The sequence below is a fragment of the Lipotes vexillifer genome, unplaced genomic scaffold, assembly GCF_000442215.2.
Source record: "Lipotes vexillifer unplaced genomic scaffold, Lipotes_vexillifer_v1.1 scaffold513, whole genome shotgun sequence".
In the NCBI taxonomy this organism is placed as follows: domain Eukaryota; kingdom Metazoa; phylum Chordata; class Mammalia; order Artiodactyla; family Lipotidae; genus Lipotes; species Lipotes vexillifer.
In genome coordinates, this window is record NW_006777952.1 from 1,128,300 (window position 1) to 1,149,784 (window position 21,485).

Sequence of the window (21,485 nt, forward strand, 5' to 3'; positions counted from 1 at the left end):
TGAATCTTGATGTCTTCGGTTCCACTTGTGCCCTCTCCATCCACAGTGTTGCTGTTCCCATGAGACATGGCCATCTCTGATTCATCTTGTTCCCTTAGCTGAAGAACGCTGTTCTCAAACTGGTCCCTGGAATCCTCGCTTACGCTTGTCAACACTGTTGTGGTGATGGGGCTGTTCGTGCCCTCATTTAGCTCTGTTTGCACCACCCCCTTTTCCTGCTGGTACTTAAGAAGCTTGGGTGAAGGGTGGCTTCGCATAGGTGCGATGTCATCTTGTAGTCCACTGAAGGTTTTGTTTTCACTCAAAGGCAAGTGTGGGGAAGGGGAGCAGCTCAGGTGCTCCTGAGGGTTGGCCATCGTGCCATGAGTGTGCCCAGGGTCCTGAGATGACACTCAGAGGATCATTAGAAAAGAGTTCTGATGTAAGAGGGGGCTTCAGAACCTGGGGAAAACAGGAGGAGGTCGTGAGATCACCCTTTCTTTAGTCATCCACACCACTACACTTCTGTTTATAATAATAAAAACATTGAAACAAGGGGGATTGATTATAAACAGTGGTGTTCGTTCACATGAAGGAATACTGTGCAGCAGTTAAAAATCACGTTGTAGAAGAGTATTTACTAATGTGAGAAAATGTTCATGACATATTAATATAAAAATAGGTTAGAAAAATATATACAATGTAAGCCATTTAAAATTTTTATTAGTTAAAAGGATACACAAACACATATACAAGAAAAAAAGACTGGAAGGATACATCCAAAGAATTAACAACGGTTAATTCTAGGTGGTTAGATTTGGGAGGGATTTATGTTGTTGAGTTTTTCGAGATATTCTAAGCATTTTGCATTAATATGTTTCTATAGACTGAATGGTTGTGTCCCCCCAAAATTTACATGTTGAAACTCATTTGTGATGCTGTTTGGAGGTGGGGGCCTTTGGGATGTGATTAGGTCATGATGGTGGAGCCTTCATGAATGGGATTAGTGCCTTATAAAAAAGACCCTGGAGAACTCCCTTCCCTCTTCTTCCATGTGAGGACACAGTGAGAAGATGGCTGTCTATGAACCAGGAAGCAGGCCCTCACCAGATTATCAAATCTGTGAGTGCTTTGATCTTGGATATCTCAGCTCAGCCTCCAAAAAACTGTCAGAAGTAAAAATGTTTGTTGTCTGAGCCATCTAGTCTGTGGTATTTTTGTTATAGCAGCCTGAACAGACTAAGACATATATATTATACATATAATCAGAAAAAAATTGTTTCCCTTCCCAAAGGTATAAATATATTTTTGTTAGAAACTACATTCTGTGTTATTACAAGTCATTGCTGATATCTTCTGTTTTCTTTAGTGTCTTGTCCACTGGCACCTTGCTTTACTTTCTAAGGCATTCATTAAGGCATGTAGATAAATGTCTTGTGTATGTGACAGATAAATTCCTAAGATGTAAATTTTGTTTCACTGTACTGCACCAAATCCAGAGCAATGTGACCAAGCCGCAGCTCTTTAAACTTATTCTTTGCTTCTGATCTGTCCATTAGCACCAATTTCTCAGAGCCACCTACCCCCTGAAAATAAAGACACAGAATTGTTCTAGATTCACCAGATCATGCAAAATCAATCTTAAACTTATTTAATGTATGTCTCTTATCAGAAATTTACTTTCTTTGCAAATCCCTATATAATAGTCCTTCCTTCTTTCACTCTGTATTAAGCATCAAGGATGTGCTAGAGGCCAGGGGATAAAGATGATCTTGCAGAGGGGGCAAAAGACAGACCAACAAAGATTGACTGTACACTGCTTAACCAAGTGCTCTGGGAGCACAGAAGAGGGAGGGATAGTTTCAGGGATAGCTGCCCATAGGTGGTAACTACTGATCTGCTTGCAGGAAGTGTAGAAATTCATCGGGCAGGCAGGAAAGGAGTGAGTGAAAGAAGAGGAAGAGGGTACTACAGGTTTGGATAAAGTGTGAACGAGGGCATGGAGGGATGAAGATATGGAACAGATGAGATATCTTAGTGGCTGGAATGTAGGTTATATGTATATACACAGAGAAAGGTAAGAATTGGAGAGAGTCAGGGGCTAGATTGTAAGTATGCTAGGCTAAGAGATTTGGATTTTATTCTGAAGGTGATGGGGAGCCACAGTATCCTATATTGGGGGTTACAAATAGAAATAGACCATTCTTATGTTATTAATTTCTCATCTTCATTACTGAGACCAGGGATTGCTAGGGAAGTGAGACTAGGCGTTCCAGGTAGTAATGGGGAGCAGCAGGAGATAACTCTTGTAAAAGGTGGGCCAAGGTCAGAATATGGTGGACCTGTATGGCAAGCTAAAACTTTTAGATTTTATCCTCAAGACAACGGAGAGTCATTAAGGAATTTTAAGCAAGGGAGTGATTTGGTCAGATTTGTAATTTAAAATCATACCCATAGCAGTAGAGGTTGGATTGAAGGAGAATGACTGAAGGTCAAGATATCAGTTAGGAGGAAGAGATCAAGTAAGAAATGATGAGGACACCAAGGCAGTAGCAATGGCAATGAAGAGGAGGGGACAGGTTTAAGAGGTAAAATTGGTAAGATCTAGTGATTGATAAAACATAGGGGTGGGTGAGGAAAAGGACAGGAGAGGAATACTTTGAGATAACTTACTTGGGATAATGGATAGATGGACAAGGTCATTAACTGAGATATGAAATATGAGAAGAGATGAAGTTTTAGAAAGAAGATAATTAGCTCATAAATGTAGATGGTTTAACGCCTACTGTGTGTTTCATGCACTGAACCAGATTTTATGTTATCTGATTTTAAAAAGACACTTTAGGGACTTCCCTGGCGGTCCAGTGGTTAAGACTCTGCGCTTCCACTGCAGGGGGAAAGGGTTCCACCCCTAGTCCAGGAACTAAGATCCTATATGCCGTGGGCGGTGTGGCCAAAAAGGAAAAACAATAAAAATAAAAGGACACTTTATAGAGAGGAATTTAAAGAGAGGTAAACATGGGAGCTTCTTTAGCTCAGGGACAGAAGTATCAAAATAATACAAAGGTGAACCCAAGTTAATTAAAAACATTTTTATTAAATGCATGCTACGAGCAGTACCAAGTTAAATTTAAAATGTTTTTATTAAATAAATGCTAGAACTACGCACTAGGCTAGGTTCTATGGGTACAGGACATTACTATTACCATTACTACTTTTTTTTTTGCGGTACGCGGGCCTCTCACTGTTGTGGCCTCTCCTGTTGCGGACCACAGGCTCCGGACGCGCAGGCTCAGCGGCCATGGCTCACAGGCCCAGCCGCTCCGCGGCATGTGGAATATTCCCAGACCAGGGCACGAACCCGTGTCCCCTGCATCTGCAGGCAGACTCCCAACCACTGCGCCACCAGGGAAGCCCACCATTACTACTTTTAATGGTAAGGAAGACAAAGGGCTTTACAATTTATAGAGCCCCGTTTACATAATCACCGATGTATTTACTCTCCAGAATAAAAAAACCCCAACAATCTGATTTGTAGTGTTTGCCAATTTCCCTGGTATAAATACTCCCATCAAGGCAGATTTCAAGCTAATAACAACAGCTTAACAACCTGCTTGCAAAGTTACTAAATATTTGACAGCTGGCTCTTAGAAATTGGCATATAAACCAGCACCAACACCATAATCTTTGTGATAGTGTCATTTTCATTTGAGAGAAGTAAGAAACTTGTAAGGCCACATATTGAGTAAGCGGTAGAGCAGGAATTAAAATCTAACTCAGAATTCAGATTCTCAAATTCCCTTGCCTTTTTTTTACGACAAGGCACCTCTTATGATAAGCCTTCACTTTCTTAGAGTACTTTTCCTGTGACCTTGACCTAAACACCTGATTACCTGTTTAAGGAAGCCAGAGCATGGAATGGCTATCCCTGTTTTTCCCAGAAGGACACGGAGGCCTAGAGAGAGGTATATGCCAAAGGTCACAGAGCCAGGACTGAATACCATTTTTTTTCTTCCTAATTCCAAACTCTCTCCACATGGTCTCTGTAAGACATAGTTTCTTCTTTTCAAAGCTTATACACTACTTAAAGAGTTAATAATTACACCGAGGGAATTACCTCCTGCCCACTCCCACCCCCATGACATACGAGCCATATTCTGTTCTACAGGCTGTGGGAGAAGGGGAACAAGAATGGGGCAGGAGAAGGTAGACTGGGCTGACTGGACTTGAGGTGAACCTTTGCAAGGAAGATGTGTTTGAAACTGACAGAGGAAAGGAAGTCAGGAAAGAACAAGAGCACTGGCAGAGGCAGGGAAAAAACGACCAGGGCATGTGTGGGAGGGTTGATCACCCAGAAATAACGAAAGAGCCAGCTAAGGTTGGAGAGTAGTGTGCAGTAAAGGTAGCTCATTCACATACAGGCTCTGAAAGCTCATGAAATAATGCAGATAATTCTTCCCTTTAAACAAATCAGAAAACTTTAACTGTTTGAGGTTAGGTTAAGAGGGACAAATTCTAGGGCATGGAGAAATTTAGGGACTGGGAAGCTGCCTGGGACTATAATGTTGGGGAAAAGAAAGAAAGAAAGAAAAAGAAAAGCTGGAACCCTTTGCTACAGCAACAGCTGTTTGCTGAATTGACTGCCATTCCCCACCCCAATCCTCTTCACTTCCTTCCTTTTTACTCATCTCTAAGCTCTGACATTACTGATCCCCTCATTTTGCTTTCTTGCTGACCTCCTGCCACAACCTTGAGCTGTCTCTTGCCTCTGGCCTCTCTGACCTTGCTCTGCCTGATCTCTTTCAAGACTGCTGACTTCATATTTTCAGACTTGGCCACTGCCTTAGTAAAGTTGCTTCCAGTCTGTCTTTGCCGTTGGGATCCTTTACAGCACAGGGCATATATTATGCTGTTGGCTCACATCAGACTTGATAATGCAAATACCCAAATGTATATGTGAATGTCAGCCAAACACCTATTTGTGCAATTTGTTCTTTGAACCCAACTACAGGATTTTATATTAATTCCTGGTAAGTTTGCATTTTGTCCATTTTTATTCTGAGTTTCTTCTCCCTGATGACCTCATATTGAAATGAGCTCATATACAAAAAGTTAGAAAAACATGTGTTTGTTTTGTAATCTCTTCCCATTTCTTTTCTTTTTTTTTTTTTGGCCACGCCTCAGATCTCAGTTCCCCAGCCAGGGGTTGAACCTGGGCCATGAAAGTGAAAGCGTGGAATCCTAACCACTAGACCACCAGGGAACTCCCATCTCTTCATATTTCTAAGAGGTTAATGGTGTACATGAAGTGGACCTGTTCATACAGGCACTGGGAATGAGTCTGAAGAAGAGAACGTCAGCATGGTTATCACATTCAGTTTGATATTTAAGACATCAATGAATAACAGGACCTTCAAGGAATATAGTCCAATCCGCCTGTTTTACATATGAGAATCAAATCCCAGAGAGATTGCTGACTCGCTCAATACAACTAATTAGTGTCAGAGATAGAATGAGTCCTCTTTCTTCAACCTATGATCTTCCCCTAGTCTGGTTGTTTATTCAGACAAACAGAAACAAATAGCCATGATAGCATGACCACTGATGACAAACACGATAATGATTCACTGTGTTATTCTAGGTGTACTATAGCTACACCCAAAGAAGCACAAGCACCCATTTAGAGGGGTGGCCCTGCACCTGTAAACAGAGGAGTGAAGGGCACCCAGCTATTGGTGATTCAGTGGCTCTGAGAGTGGGCAGAGGTGATGGAAACCTCAAGGTGTGTATAAAGATATGTAGTCAGAGAGGTTTTCCTCGGCTCACCAAGAATATCAAGACCAGTCGCAACCAACAGATGCAGAGAAATGGAGAAGCACAAGAACAAAGGGAAAGAAATCATCACCATGGCTATATTCAAATATGATCAGAGCTGACTCTACATGTAAGAATGTAGGAGGATAAAAATATCTAAATTTTACCTGTGTTTGTATGTACACCCACACACTGCCACTGCACAGTGAAGGAGCTGGTAAGTGGAACCTAAGGGAACACAAGCAGCCCCACCATCTCTGCCTCTGTCTTTGTCCTCTCAGTTCCTCCCTCTCTGTCCAGATTTGGCTCAGGTACCCTTTTGGGAACCGACTGTTTGGATATTTTAATTCATGAGAAGTCAAAGCTAGAATTCATTAGAAGGGGATAGAAAGGGAATGAGGCAAGAATTTTAAACACTGAGAGTCAAATGGAAAAAGATAAGGAAGAGCAGAGGGGCAAAAGGGCAAGGTTGGCGTGTCACCCTTATCAGTAGGAAGCTCTATGGGCAAGGCTGCAGGTGAGGTGATGCTGCTGCTTCCCTTACAAGGACTCCTGAATCTGCCAGGAGCACAAGGTAGTGCCTCCGTCTCTGCCCTTTGGGCACACTTCCCTTGCCCTCAAAAGGAGGAAGTGGTTTGTGCAAAATTAGTAGGCAAGGGTTGGAGACAGCAGCAGATGTGCATTTGCCAGCACACTGCCAATTTCTGGAAATTACCTTGGCTTCATGCCAAGATGGGTTCGGCACAGAGAAAAAGACGAGTGGAAGTGGTCATGTGGCCAAATGGCCCTTGAGTTCTTGTGTTTTTATTATATAATACAATTTCCCCATGTTGCTAATAGAGGATAATTTTAAAATAGATCAGATTTTGAGTTTTACATCATAAATATGAATAAATCAAAGATTTTGGAAAATTTTGCCTCACAAAGTTTTCAGTATGACTAAAATTGAATAAAACTTGAAAGTAAGCCTTATTGCTGAGATTTCTTGATTGATGCTCACCTCTTCCCAAGCTGTCTTATCATTACTTGGCATTTTCTTGCCTTAAAATGAACACAATGCTGCTATCCTAACTTTCTGGTTATTTCTCTAAAATTCACATAGCAGTATTTAGAGCACAAGTGAGATTTCTGCTGTTAGGGCATCATTCCCATTTTAAAACTGGGATTAAGTTACTTGTTCATAGTAATCACATAAAAAATGATCTTTCTAGGATAGAAGTCTATCACGGAGATCTTGATTTGAACTTTAAAAAAAATTAGATTGCTTTTTCTAATGGAATTGCAAAATTAATCAGATCAGAATAGTGGCCTACAATTGCGCCTTTACCCCTAACTTGCTCTCCTAACTGTGAACCGTCTACTGAAATCCCTATTTGAAAGGACAATAATAACCTCACATCAACCAAATCCACCGACCTACCTTGTCCCATCTTCTTTATAACATTTCATCCAATAATCATGCATTCAGAAATACTGATTCAGTGTCTACCATATATCTATATTTTTGGTTAAGATTATGAATGTTTCATAATATTAGAGTATGCTGGAGCCAGCAAAAAATAAAATTAAAAACAGGCAACCTCCATGTTGACAGATTACTTAATGAATATTACTACCTATAAATCACTACCTATAAATGTAGGTATTACATACCTACAACTATGACTAAAGTTAAAATAACTTTATAATGTAGGTTTTAAAGCAACTGACAAAGGATTAATCTCCAAAATTTACAAGCAGCTCATGCAGCTCAATAACAAAAAAACAAACAACCCAATGCAAAAATGGGCAGAAGACCTAAATAGACATTTCTCCAAAGAAGATATACAGGTTGCCAACAAACACATGAAAGAATGCTCAACATCGTTAATCATTAGAGAAATGCAAATCAAAACTACAGTGAGATATCATCTCACACCAGTCAGAATGGCCATCATCAAAAAATCTAGAAACAATGCTGGAGAGGGTGTGGAGAAAAGGGAACACTCTTAAACTGCTGGTGGGAATGTGAATTGGTACAGCCACTATGGAGAACAGTATGGAGGTTCCTTAAAAAACTACAAATAGAACTACCATATGACCCAGCAATCCCACTACTGGGCATATACCCTGAGAAAACCATAATTCAAAGAGTCATGTACCAAAATATTCATTGCAGCTCTATTTACAATAGCCCGGAGATGGAAACAACCTAAGTGTCCATCATCGCATGAATGGATAAAGAAGATGTGGCACATATATACAATGAAATACTACTCAGCCATAAAAAGAAATGAAATTGAGCTATTTGTAGTGAGGTGGATGGACTTAGAGTCTGTCATAGAGTGAGGTAAGTCAGAAAGAGAAAAACAAATACTGTATGCTAACACATATATACGGAATCTAAGGAAAAAAAAAAAAAAGGTCATGAAGAACCTAGGGGTAAGACGGGAATAAAGACACAGACCTACTAGAGAATGGACTTGAGGATATGGGGAGGGGGAAAGGTAAGCTGTGACAAAGTGAGAGAGTGGCATGGACATATATACACTACCCAACATAAAACAGATAGCTAGTGGGAAGTAGCCACATAGCACAGGGAGATCAGCTCAGTGGTTTGTGACCACCTAGGGGGGTGGGATAGGGAGGGGGGGAGGGAAGGAGATGCAAGAGGGAAGAGATATGGGAACATATGTATATGTATAACTGATTCACTTTGTTATAAAGCAGAAACTAACACACCATTGTAAAGCAATTATACTGCAATAAAGATGTTAAAAAATTTAAAAAAATAAAATGAATAAAGATGTTTCATTTTCAGAGTTACAGACTATGATCTTATCAAAAAATAGCAACTTGTGAGGCTTCAAATATGCCTTCAGTCAAAGGCCAAACAAATTTCTTGACCAAAGGAATGGTTTCTCTATAACCTCCATAAATCTATGATAAATAATATATACTAAGTGTTAATATTCCAGAATAGAATCAACATTTTCTGACTTAAATCTGACTTGCTATATGAGGAAGAAAATTAGTAACTAAATAAATCCACTTAAAATGTCTTAAAAAATAAGATACAGAGATATATGCCCTTAAATATTTAATATGAATGAGTTTAAAAATAATTATAGAAGCCTTTCAAGAAAACAGGAAAATAGGTTTAAAAGGTCAACAGTGGTTATCACTGTTGTTTTTTAAAATTTTCTATATTTTCCTAAGTTTCTAGTCTTAGCATGCATCACTTGTTTAATCAGAAGTTTTCAATCGAAATTTTTGCTGCTTTAAACACATAGATGAACGAGCCATCTTTACTACATTTGCATATTTGAAAAATGATATGCCAATTTTAAGGACATGGTCAGTAAAACTAATCGTCAATGTGTGCTGAGGCTTCTGAATAGGCATAAGAATCATTTATAAATTCAAAACAAAAAGAAAAATGAATAAAAAACAGATGACAATGAGGAAACAAAAGCTGATGACTCCTATTTTGTTTTTACCTTTTCTACTAGTAAGAATCATATTCAAAAGGCAGAATAATCTAGACAAGAGAACTGAAACTTAAGACAGATGAAGAGACAAAGGCATATCTAATTATATCTTGATTATTTCCAAGTTCTAAGGTCAGAGGAATTACACACTAATGCAATGAAACTCTTGCATTTAGGATCACAAAAACAACCTTTTGTAAAGAATTATCTTTAGGAACTGTGAGCAAGATATTCATGGAAAAGTAGGAGATAGAGAAATACCCTAATTTTTTTTAATAAAGGAGGATTATAGAATACATAGATAGAACTGTGAACTTGCGCTGGTCCCTGATAACAGCACCAAGTATACAGTAAGCACTCAATAAAAGCTAGTCCCTTTTCTTCTTTTCCTTTCCTGTTATTTTGTGTCTTTCCCCTCTGTTTTTGGGAAATCTATGACTCTCCTTAAGATAAATAGTTCAGGAGAACAGTTGAAATGGCCATGGAAATTATTTTAAAATTACTATTTAAAATTTAAGTTATGTTTTACAATTTGGGCTATAATGCACACTTTCATATTGTTTCCCAATGAGCCAATTCAGAACCTTCTATGCACTTCATCATATAGAGAGCAACACTGTGAGGGGCTAAGAGGGGAGACACTGGACGAAGATAGACCTGGATTCAAATACTAATCATTAACTTGATCTTACTCTCTCTCTAAGCCTCAATTTCATTATCTGTAAGTGGTGATAACAACAGAATCCAACTCATAGAAGAGATTAGATGATTATATGAGATAATGCATATATAATGCACTTATCTAGCACACAGCAAATCCTCAAGACTTGTTAGCTATCCAAATCTTTAACTAGAAAAACTAGAATGAAAAGATATATGTCAATATGCTCAATATATATGTGAGATCAAGGGGCATGAAAGGAAGGGCAAAAGGAAGACAAGTGAGCTTTCTTAAAGAAAGTGGGAAAAAAAAAAGTGGAAAAATGACAAAAGTGGGATAAGAGAGAGATAGATCAATATACATAGAAATTGAGGCACATTTAGCTTGTAACGTTCATTTGAAATTATAAATGAGAGCACAAAGCATCAATAAACAGAGAGATACTGGGTCAAAAGGGCAAAAGGAAGATGGAAAACAAGAGAGGAAAATCCTAAACGTATGCAACTTCTTTTTCATATTTAATTTCCTTTGTCTTTAATTACAGCAGTTATTTTTACATTCCAGGTTTCAATTAAATTGAAAGAAAAAAGGAAGGCTCTATGTAACTATAATATTTGGGAGAATATTAATACTATGTAGTTCTAATATTTGGGAGAAAAAAGTATGTAATTCCCATGGTTTTAACATTGCTATATTAAATTAGGAGATAATTTTATTGATTCAAGAAAATATCCCTGGGAAAACACTGCTTATGTTTTAAACAGAAGAGCAATTAGAACACAGGAGAACCACTGCAGAACTGTGTTCACAAAGGAGAGTATGGAATTTTCTTGCCTAGAGATCGACATGTTTCTACATCACGTTATGTACACATGAAGATATTCTGTCTTTCAGGAACTGCTTAATTCTACTCTTGTCTCACCCACCTTCCTGGAAACATTATAGTTTTCAGGCAGCTTGCCTTCACTTTCTTTATGAAGAGCTCATCCCTAGGGCAAAGTCTAAAAAGTTTGTTGTGGCTCTAGGCCTAGAGAACTTTGTACAATAGCAACTTCCCACAAGCTTAGAAAAATCATAAAAAATAGTCCTTAAGTGATAAATTGAACATTGTAGTAAAATGTGTGCTCTAGATTCAAACTCTCTGGTTTGAATACTGATTCTGTCCATGGGGAAGTTCCTTATCTTTGTGTGTCTCAGTTTTTGCAGTCAAAAACTTGGATAATAAGTGTATCTACCTCATAGGGTTGTAATAAGGACTAAATAAGATAATACTTGCAGAGTGCTTAACATATAACCTGGTACAAAGTAAGCACTTAATAAGGTTTTGCTATTTATACTTTAAATTAATAAACATTTTATTCTAAAATAAGAGTATATTCTTTATTAATAATAATATCCATATTGTTAAAGGAGTAAGATCAAATGAGTACATATAGTTGACAACAGTTTTGTCCTTGGTCATTCCAGGGATATAACCATAGAAAAAGGGAAACTTAAAGTTGTCCCAGAGGATGGCTATTTTCATTTTATAATGAAAAGGCCATTTATTTCCAAGGAGTTAAGCAGAACAGCTTAGCCCAGAAATAAGCAATGGCCCCAGCCTGCGGGATTTGACACCACTATTCATTGACGCCAGGCCCTAAGACCACTTTGACCCACTCTCATAAGTCGCCATGCTTTGTCTAGTTTGCAAAAAAAAAAGTTTTTTTGGATGTAATTTGAAGAATTATAGATGTTGAGAGATTAATAAACCCCTAACTAGGAGAGAGTACAAGTAGCACGAGTAATTAACTTGATGTTGAGAATAGAAACATATTTAATAATTACTTCTTAATAACATCGTGATGTCAATGTATTAATAAATTAATAAATATTAATGTTAACATTTGTTTATTATGTCATATGTACCTTCCTTTGTAGACTGGGCATGATTCTAAAGAAAAAAGAAGCAGAATCTAATTAGAGGTTAATTCATATTCCAAATGTACTAGGGGTTGAACTGAAGGAAGCTTTCTTAGGCTGTAATAATCATTTTTCTGAATTAAGGTTTTCTGAAGTCTGTATGATGAGAGAGCAGCAGAAGCAGGCACTAACACTGAAGTTGGTGCAGGACCCTGTATTAGCCCAGACCCTGGCAAGAAAGAGATGCCACACTCAAATGGGGCAAATGACAAGAATGTATGAGACTACTTACAAAGGTGGGGGCAGGAAAAGCAACAGGGATGGTGCCATTCCCCAAAGCTAGTAACAGTCAAAAGGCTGTTAACTGAGCAGGGGAAAAAATTACTGCCAGAATCTGGAGAGCGTAACTATAGAAGAAAGTCATCCAACAAGAGCTGTGGCTTTGGGAGAGGGATGCAACCAAAGTTTAATGACCTGATAGGGAGGGAGCCAGGGGAATTAATATTGAACCCCAACCTCACGCTCCTCTTGCTCTCTGAGACCCTGCAGGTGCTTCCCATTGGTTGAACCCAATAGAAAACAAGAAGGCAAGGAAGTCCATTAATGCAGCCTTCAGAGGCACAGAGCAGAGTGCTCTGAGAAGGACTGAAAATGGATCTGATTCTAAGCGCCAGACCAGTGCAGATCCTCCTGCTAAAGGCAGAGACATCATGGCCAAACCTGGAAATGCAATGAGCAGAGCTAAGCCCCTGCTAGTAAGAGGTCTCTCTCTGGCTCCTGGATCTTTCAGTTTGGTGGGAAAACTTGAACTTCAGTGTCAGTTATGGGCTCTATAGCAGTTGGGTACCACTGGACAATCTGTTCTTTCTGCCTGGGCTGAAGTATGGGGAATATTTTCCCCTCTAAATATATAAAATACTATTTATTATATTCAGGTCATCTACGAGTCTTATTACCATCTACTATGTTCCAAAAAAAGCATTTCATCAATGAAAACTAAATGATATCCACATTGTGATTAAATACTTAGAGTGGACGTAGCTTGCTACACAGGGGTTCTGAAAAAATGGGCTTCCTCATGTGGTTTATGTGAGTATTAAATGAGGTAAAGTACATGAAAGTGCTTTTCAAGCTATGAACTAGTATCCTGATGTTGTCACTATTAAAATATATGGCAGCCATAGGGAAATGATGGATAGTGTACGGCTTAGTAAGAATTGTTGTCAGGAGCTACTGCTCAGGGCTCTAAGCAGGTGAGAGTGGAAGGAAAATCTTCTTGATTTTATATTTTGAAATTATATTATGAAAGTTCTCTTTTCCCATTAAATTTACTGTTAGTGTTTGGACTGTTTAGTTGGACAGTGAAATATAACTGAAGTAGAGCTATGAATATAACACATTACACACTTGTTTTATACTATAGAACATGAAAATGAAATAATTCATTGCCAGCTTAGTATAATAGAGTTATTGAAAAGCATCAGTAACAGACTTCCAATGATATACGTGGAATTTCCCACAAAGCTGCAGATCCTACAAACTGTTCCTGGGCAAGTCCTGCTTGTTCCTGGCAGGCAAGAAGTTGTCAAGGGTCCTTCTGCCACCTTTGCCTTGCTTTTTCAGGTCTTGCTTAGGAATGATAGAAACAGAGATTGTTAGAATTGGACGGAGCAGTGAGTGGGTGATAACTTCTATTTTTAAAGAGAAACAACTCATCCTAATTAGTTTGTAAATTTGCTAGGGGCAGAATCCAAGTATTATTTATCTCTGTACCTTGTCCCTCTTCTTTTCCTCCCTACCTATAGCCTCAGCACCTAGTACAGGACCTGTGTAAGATGATGCAGTTTACTTTTTGGATGAGGGAACTTCACACACACACACACACACACACACACACACACGCAGAGCAATCTGATAAATAATACATTAATAACAATAGCTAAAATTTGCTGAGATTATTGCCAAACACTGCTCAAAACACTTTCCCTATATTAACTTCTCTAATCCTCACAACAACCCTTTGAGAAAAGTACTACTATTACTCCTATAGTTGTCAAAGCAGTTGGGGCATAGAGTGTTTAAATAACTCACCAACAGCTACTAAGTGGTAAAGACAGGGATTGAACCCAGTTCCACTCCAATTCCAGAGGCTGAGCCCGAGTTGAGTCCAAGCCCAGGATGTTAGTCACAACGTCCTACTGTCAATATTATAATGGGCTTCTATTTAATTAAGAAAGGTCTAAGAAAAAGATGGACTAGACTCACATCTTACCTCGAGGTTAAGTTCTATATTTAGGATAAAAGGTAAAAATTCCTAGCAACAAATAAAGACAAGTGGAAAATTCTAAAATATGCCCACTTTCTACAGGGTTTACTCCATTTTGTTTTAATATTAAACCCCCATACTTACACTGCCCAATATGGTAGCTTCTAGGCATATGAGGATATTTAACCTAAAATTAATTAAAAATTAAATGAAATAAAAATTTAGTTCCTCAGGTGCAGTAGTCCATTTCAAGTGCTTAGTAGCCACATGTGAGTAATGGCAACCATACTGGCTAATACAAAATAGAACATTTCCATCATCACAGAAGGTTCACTTTGGACAGCAGTTCTCCATATGACTCATTCATATTAACAGTTTTGTTTGTTGTGAGAATTAATAAAGATTACTGCTTTGCTTTGTACATGGGAATTTGATAAATGCATAGAACTCCATTAGCTCCTTTAAAATAACAGGTTTGCTACCAAATTCTAGTAATGTCTGTGAATGAGATGATTTAAGTACAGTTCATTCTAATGATGGTTCATCAGGATCAAATTAAAGCAGAGATTTTTAAAAAGGATTTTCCAAGAGACCATAGTCAGTTGTCTAAAATCATTAGAAGAGCCCAAGGATTCATTTTCAAATACCTAAGTAGTTTCAACAGTCATTTGTGGAGAATTTTAAAACTGAAATTGGGGCTTCCCTGGTGGCTCAGTGCTTGAGAGTCCGCCTGCCGATGCAGGGAACACGGGTTCGTGCCCCGGTCCGGGCAGATCCCACATGTGGCGGAGCGTCTGGGCCCGTGAGCCATGGCCGCTGAGCCTGCGCGTCCGGAGCCTGTTGCTCCGCAACGGGAGAGGCCGCAACAGTGAGAGGCCCACGTACCGCAAAAACAACAACAACAACAAAAAACTGAAATTAGTTTGCTATTTTTCTCATAATTACCATTCCTTAAAGCTCCTAATCATAGGACTAGTGTAGGTGAAAGGCAGAAAACTAGGGGAGGGCTAATGGAGGGAAGGTTGAACAGGACCAGAAGTTTCTACCAAATCACCAACAGCTCTTGTCACTTCTCAGAGAAAACTGTACAGATAACCAGGATAAAGACTCCAGGGGGGAACAAGGAACTCTAGACTCTGGATCCAATACCCAGTTTTAATAGAGAACTAATTAAAACCATATTAGTGAAAGATCCTATTGCTTTAGACTTTTACATTTCTCCTTAATATTGTTTTTGCTCACAGAAGCACAGCAGTTTTAATTTTTTAAAGTAATGATTCAACCAAGATGGTATTCTAGAAAATGTATGATAGGACATTTTGAGCTTTACCAAGAATAGAAGTTTGACACTGGCAAAAATCAATCATTTTTCACCTGTCTCCTGTCACTATTTTGGAATGTGAATTTGACTTCGTGCTAGAGAGTAATCCAAACCCATCATTTAATTATTCATTGGTGTAGTTTCCATTTCTACTCCAAATATATAGCTAAAATTTGCAAACTACTAAAGGATCCTTGATGAGGATAAATATCAATAAATACTAAATATTTTTCCTAAGTGTTAAAAAATGTACAAGACAGTTCTAATGGAAAGAAAAATAAATGCAGAATAATCAACCATTTGTGAGAGTAAACAGTATGTAGTGCCTCAATACAAACATTAATATTACAGAGGATAGAATTTAGACATATTTAGCTGCTTCCCTTCAGAAATTAACATTTGAACTCATTACAAGTGTATGTTTTCAATCACGTGTTCCTAAAAAGTTTTCTATGAATCCATTTATATGAAATACATTTATAGAAAAGACATAACCATACAGAAAACAGAAAAGTGGTTAACAGGGAAAGGGTTGAGGGAGAGGGGACCTACTTGAGCTTTTCTTCCCTTTAATTCCAATACTGAGATTTGCAAAAGGCATTCTGAAGGCAAAGTCCCCAAGCTGTCCTGAACAATGGCAGAATCACCAGAATACATCAATAGCCTTCTAACAGGCTCCTTAGAAACTACTGGTGTTCTAAGGACACTGATACTTTACCTGACACTTTTACTAGGATGCCTCGGACAAAGTCCAGTTAGTTGTGTAAGTTGTGGTAAGCTTTGTTAAAATGTAACCACATTGCTTTAGATTTATAAATTTCCATTCATGTGTATATTAGAATTAATTTTATATTTAGAATCCTTTAACATCCTTTGTGATAGATGTACCTCTGGGTGTTTCTAAATGAAAGTTAATAAACATGAGTCTACAGAATAAAATGAGCAAGAGTTTAGCACAGTCAAGCATTACTGGAGTTTCCTACGCCAGAATCAGTGTTGACTGAAGGTTGAGGTAAAGATCTAGGGTGAGGTGACAGAAAATGGTTAGGGAAGGAGACGTTAGTTATAGCCTTAGAGTTCACAGACAAACACATAATCACCTCCTGTATCCTTTCCCTCACTTACTGAGGCAAATCAAAGTGTCCTTCTGATTAAATCTTTAGGGTTTCTAATGTCCTTTCGTGATTTTCTCCCCTTTCTAGGCATGCTTTCGATATTAATTTTTAAACTTTATTTTACTGGATAAAAATTTTGTGGGAATATACCCCACATCTCCTCTGGGATGATCCCACTCCACTGTACAGTTTATGACTTTCACTTGAAGAATTTTTCCACAGAGCCCATAAAAACAAGCAGTTTCATTAGAAGAATGGATTTTGCAATGGGGCATCAACTCAACCTCACTAGACTGAAATAAATTGAGCACGAAAATTTAAAATATGAAAATAAATAAATAAATAAATACCTATGAGGAATCACAGAATCCTTATACCTAGTCAACTAAATGGCCTTCTTCTCATAATCACTGAAATGACAAGAGGGTGAGGATGGTCCACCAATTATACCAGTACCTTGGAAATTAACCCATTTACAATGCCTTGTACAATTCAGGTTTTGGGATTAGTGATATATTCTATTAGCCTACCCATGGGACAAAAGTAAAGACATGATTGGCTGTGGTCACAGAGAAACTCAAAGAAGAGTCTGATTATTATTATTTTTTTGCGGTACGCGGGCCTTTCACTGTTGTGGCCTCTCCCGTTGCGGAGCACAGGCTCCGGACGCGCAGGTTCAGCGGCCACAGCCCACAGGCCCAGCCGCTCCCCAGCATGTGGGGTCTTCCCGGACCGGGGCACGAACCCGCGTCCCCTGCATCGGCAGGCGGACTCTCAAGCACTGCGCCACCAGGGAAGCCCCCTGATTACCTTTTAACTCCAGTAGATTCAGGTTCTGATTCTGACTTATTCTCTTTTTCTCTCGCTCCTTACTTACAACTAGGCAGAATCAAGAGAAAAGACTCAAATTTCACAATAGCTAGGATTTAATTTAAAAGTCAAAGTGGTAGAATAAAAATGTATTTTGGGAGGAGGAAGGAAAAATTAGGAGTATGGGATTAACAGATACGTACCAACATATACGAAATAGATAAACAATAAGGATTTACTATATAGCACAGGGACTATACTGAGTATTTTATAATAATCTATAATGGAAAAGAATCTGAAAAAAAAAATTTTGAAACATATATATATTTTTGAATCACTTTGCTGTATACCTGAAACTAACACGTTGTAAATCAACTATACTTCAATAAAAAGTAAATGAAAAAAGAATATATCCTTAAAATCACCCTATATCAGCTCAAAGAGATTGTCTTTATTCTTTTGTACATGTTTCAATCGAATTAAATACGACCACTGCTTTACCTGGGCTTAAAAAAATGTATTTAGCGTACTCCTAAATATGCCTGCCATTGTACTGGCTTTATTTCAAGTCTTTTCTTGACAGGGCAGTATAATTTAATTAAGGGAAGGCACTACAAAAAGAAAAGTTGCAGGCTAGGAATGGCTAAATTGAGAGTCAAGTGGTACCCTAGGCTTCCTGTTTTTCTGACTTCAAAATGTTTTAGGTAATTTTTCCTGACTACTCTGGGGCCCTCTAGTCTTTTTAACTTTTCCACTACTGGACTCTCACTACTTTTTCACCTAGGGTCACTACATTATACAATTCTAAGGGACTTCATTCCCAACGACAGCCCTATTTTTATTATTTCTCTCTTCCCACAAATGTTTCTTAAAGTAGAAACTATTTCTAATAAGATCAACTGATTATTTCACTTTAGGGAATTACAACCAAGTGCTTTTTTTTTTTGGCCATGCCACGCAGCATGCAGGATCTTCCCCGATCAGGGATCAAACCCATGCCGCCTGCACTGGACCACCAATGCACTTAACCACTGGACCACCAGGGAAGTCCCAACTAAGTGCTTTGGGACAACAACAACACACAAGAAAATACTGTAAGGGAACTTGAGTTATCTTTCTAATTCACTCACTGCTATGGCCTGACTATGTCCCTCCAAAATTCATATGCTGAAATCCTAACCCCCAAACATTACGGTATTAGTAGGTGGAGCCTCTGGAAGGTACTCAGATCATGAGGGTGGAGTCCTCATGAATGAGATTAGTGCCCTTATAAAAGATGCTCCAGAGAGCTCCCTAGCCCCTTCCACCATGTGAGAATAAAATGAGAAGTCTGCCACCCAGAAGAGGGCCCTCATCCAACAATGCTGGCACCTGATCTCAGACTTCCAGCCTCCAGAATTGTGAGAAATGAATTTCTGTTGTTAAAAGGTACCCAGTCTGTAGTATTTTGTTATAGCAGCTGGTACAGATTAAGACACTCACTCAGTAAACATGCACTGAGCATGTGCCAGACAATGTGTTACCATGCCATGGATGATGGAATAAAGATAGTTTGAAAAGTCCTGCCCTCAAGGAATATACAACGTATTGTGTCAGATAGGCAAGTAAACAAGCAAGTAGAAAGCAAGGCGGAATTAAGAAAGGCTTCAAGAGCTGTATGTACCATGACACGGCAGTGGGTGCGATGACTAACTCTGACTGAGAATATCAGAGGAAAGCTTCATAAGGAAGAGACGCTCATGTAACAAAGTGGGACCCTAAAGGAAGAGTAAGAGTCATACCAGTGGGAAAAGTGTGAGGGATGGGGGAGGCAGAAGTGCTACTTGGAAGAAGGCATACATTCTTATCAAAGAGAATTTCATAAAGAAAAGAATGGAAGGCAAGAAAATAAATGGCATTTTCCAGGAATAGCAAGCAGTTTGGAATAGTTGGAGCAAAAGGTACATGGAGGGCAGTGATCAGCACAGCTATAACTATAGAGTGGTGTCACATCATGAAAGATTTTGAAGGCTGGGCTAACAAGTCATTTTTTCTCTCATCAGAATAATTTGGCTTCTTAAAAGCCGTTACTCATTACTTGTGTAATGATCAGAAAACTTCCTATGCAAAAACCACAGGAATTAAAATCAGGAAAATACATAGTTTTTGAAATCATGCTATCACATTAAATAATGTGTATATACCTTATTAGCTTAAAAGCATTGTTTGGAGGCATAAAATTGAGGCAGAGTTTTCCTTAAGTCACTCTGGCACAAAGACATTTTTCAGAGCCACTTCTAGAAATCTGATAGTAGACAGGAAGGAATAAAAGTGATAACCTTTGAGCAAAAAGCAGCATGTCACAGGAAGTCAACATACTGAGATACACTGAGATCATCATCTAAGGGCTTCTGACAATTTTATACATGCTAATAGAACTGGCTACAAAATTTTCAGAGCTAGAGCAAAACGAAAAAGCAAGACCCCCTGTTCAAGAACTAGTAAGAATTTCAATCTAGAGACAGCAGAGCATTAAACCAAGAGCAGGGCCCTACGCAAGTGCCCCCATTACACACCCGTAAAGCTGGCCTGACTTCCAACTCTAACTTTGAATGATAATCCAGTTAGTTTCCACAGCCTGATATGTGTATAACAGCTCTCATATTGAAGTGTGAATTTTTTTTTTTTTTTTTTTTTTTTTTTTTTTTTTTTTGCTGTACACGGGCCTCTCACTGCTGTGGCCTGTCCCGTTGCAGAGCACAGGCTCCAGACGTGCAGGCTCAGCGGCCACGGGTCATGGGCCCAGCCGCTCCACGGCATGTGGGATCTTCCCGGATTGGGGCACGAACCCGTGTCCCCTGCATCGGCAGGCGGACTCTCAACCACTGTGCCACCAGGGAAGCCCAAAGTGTGAATTTTTGACACCAATTTACCCCCCCAGAATTTATCCCGTTCCCACCAACGTGCTTTCCTCTCCACCCTCCCTGGCAGTGGTGACTACAAGAAATCCCTTCTTAGAAATGTGCTAACTCCTTCACTTGATCTTATAATGCCGTTCTTCTGCTCACTGAAAACTCAGGCTTTCTGTTCTTAATCATTTGTGTTGAAAATTTCCCTTCTTCATAAAGTCTTCACTAATAGGAGGTAAGGTAATAAGTTCTCAACCACATCCAGTATTTAATCTTAATTGATGCACGGTTTAGGTTACTATTTGTGCAGAGTTTTAAGTATAGCTGCCACTGCTGCTGCTAATACTGATGATGTGGTTGAGTGCCTAGGTATGATGCTGGGCACTTTACTGTCCTGAAAATTGATCAGTGGATGATCCTGTTGCTATCTGATTTCCTTGTTCTTTATATTTTAGGCCTATTCCTCAGCATGTTAACACTTTCCCCAAAGAAAAAACAGAGGAAGGAGAGGGAAAAAAAATCACTTGGGTCAGACAATTTTGCTACTTGTTAATAGGGTTGGTAAGAAAAAACTGTTAATGTCTCAAAAAAAGATCTGGAACAACAACTTAATTACAGCTCCTATATTATCTGTGCATTTTGTTTATTCTCCCTGACATTCAGTGCATAAACTGACCGTTAGGTTTATCTATAATCAATAAGTTGGCTATCTCAGGCAATAAAATCAGAGAAGACACCATGTTTTTTTGAATTGCATTCGTACAATACACATAGCCTTAGCTGTCAACAGAAAAAATTGAAACAGATCATTTACTGTAGCTGTGAATTCTACTCAACCAGTTGATATGTATATTATGCTGAGCCTTGTGCTTCGTGCTACATTAAAAAGGTGCATGTTTTCATATTATGAGTGTACTACTATCATTGAAGAATTTCAGACAAGACCCTCCTGTGGCTCTGAACCTGAATTTGGTTCAGTGCTGTCTGAGTGGGGTTAATTTGTTTAAACTTCGCCAATTTTAGAACAGCAGCAAATCTAAAGCCAGAGGCTCTCAACTGATTCGAATTAAACTCTTTGGATTAGATTACTCCTATTTGCTTTCGCTAGATTGGAATGATTTCAGTCTACTAATAATTTCCAAAACCCTGGATATGTAGCTGAAGTTTGGCATACAGTTTACCTTTTTCTCCATTTTTGTCTTTTTATCTTTGGTTTGAGAAGACCATATACCCCCATCCTGTGACTATGAGAAGGAGGG

General features: G+C 38.7%; 1 protein-coding gene across 1 annotated transcript in view; it reads right to left on the reverse strand.

Annotated features, from left to right (window-relative positions):
- MAP3K13 (mitogen-activated protein kinase kinase kinase 13) overlaps positions 1-21,485 on the reverse strand; it is a 129,428-nt gene that overhangs the window by 46,357 nt on the left and 61,586 nt on the right. Inside the window, 1 exon segment of the mRNA XM_007451393.1 lies at positions 1-441. This exon segment is cut by the window's left edge and continues 4 nt beyond it. Within this exon segment, the coding sequence (XP_007451455.1) occupies positions 1-356 (356 nt within the window). The 5' untranslated portion in view covers positions 357-441.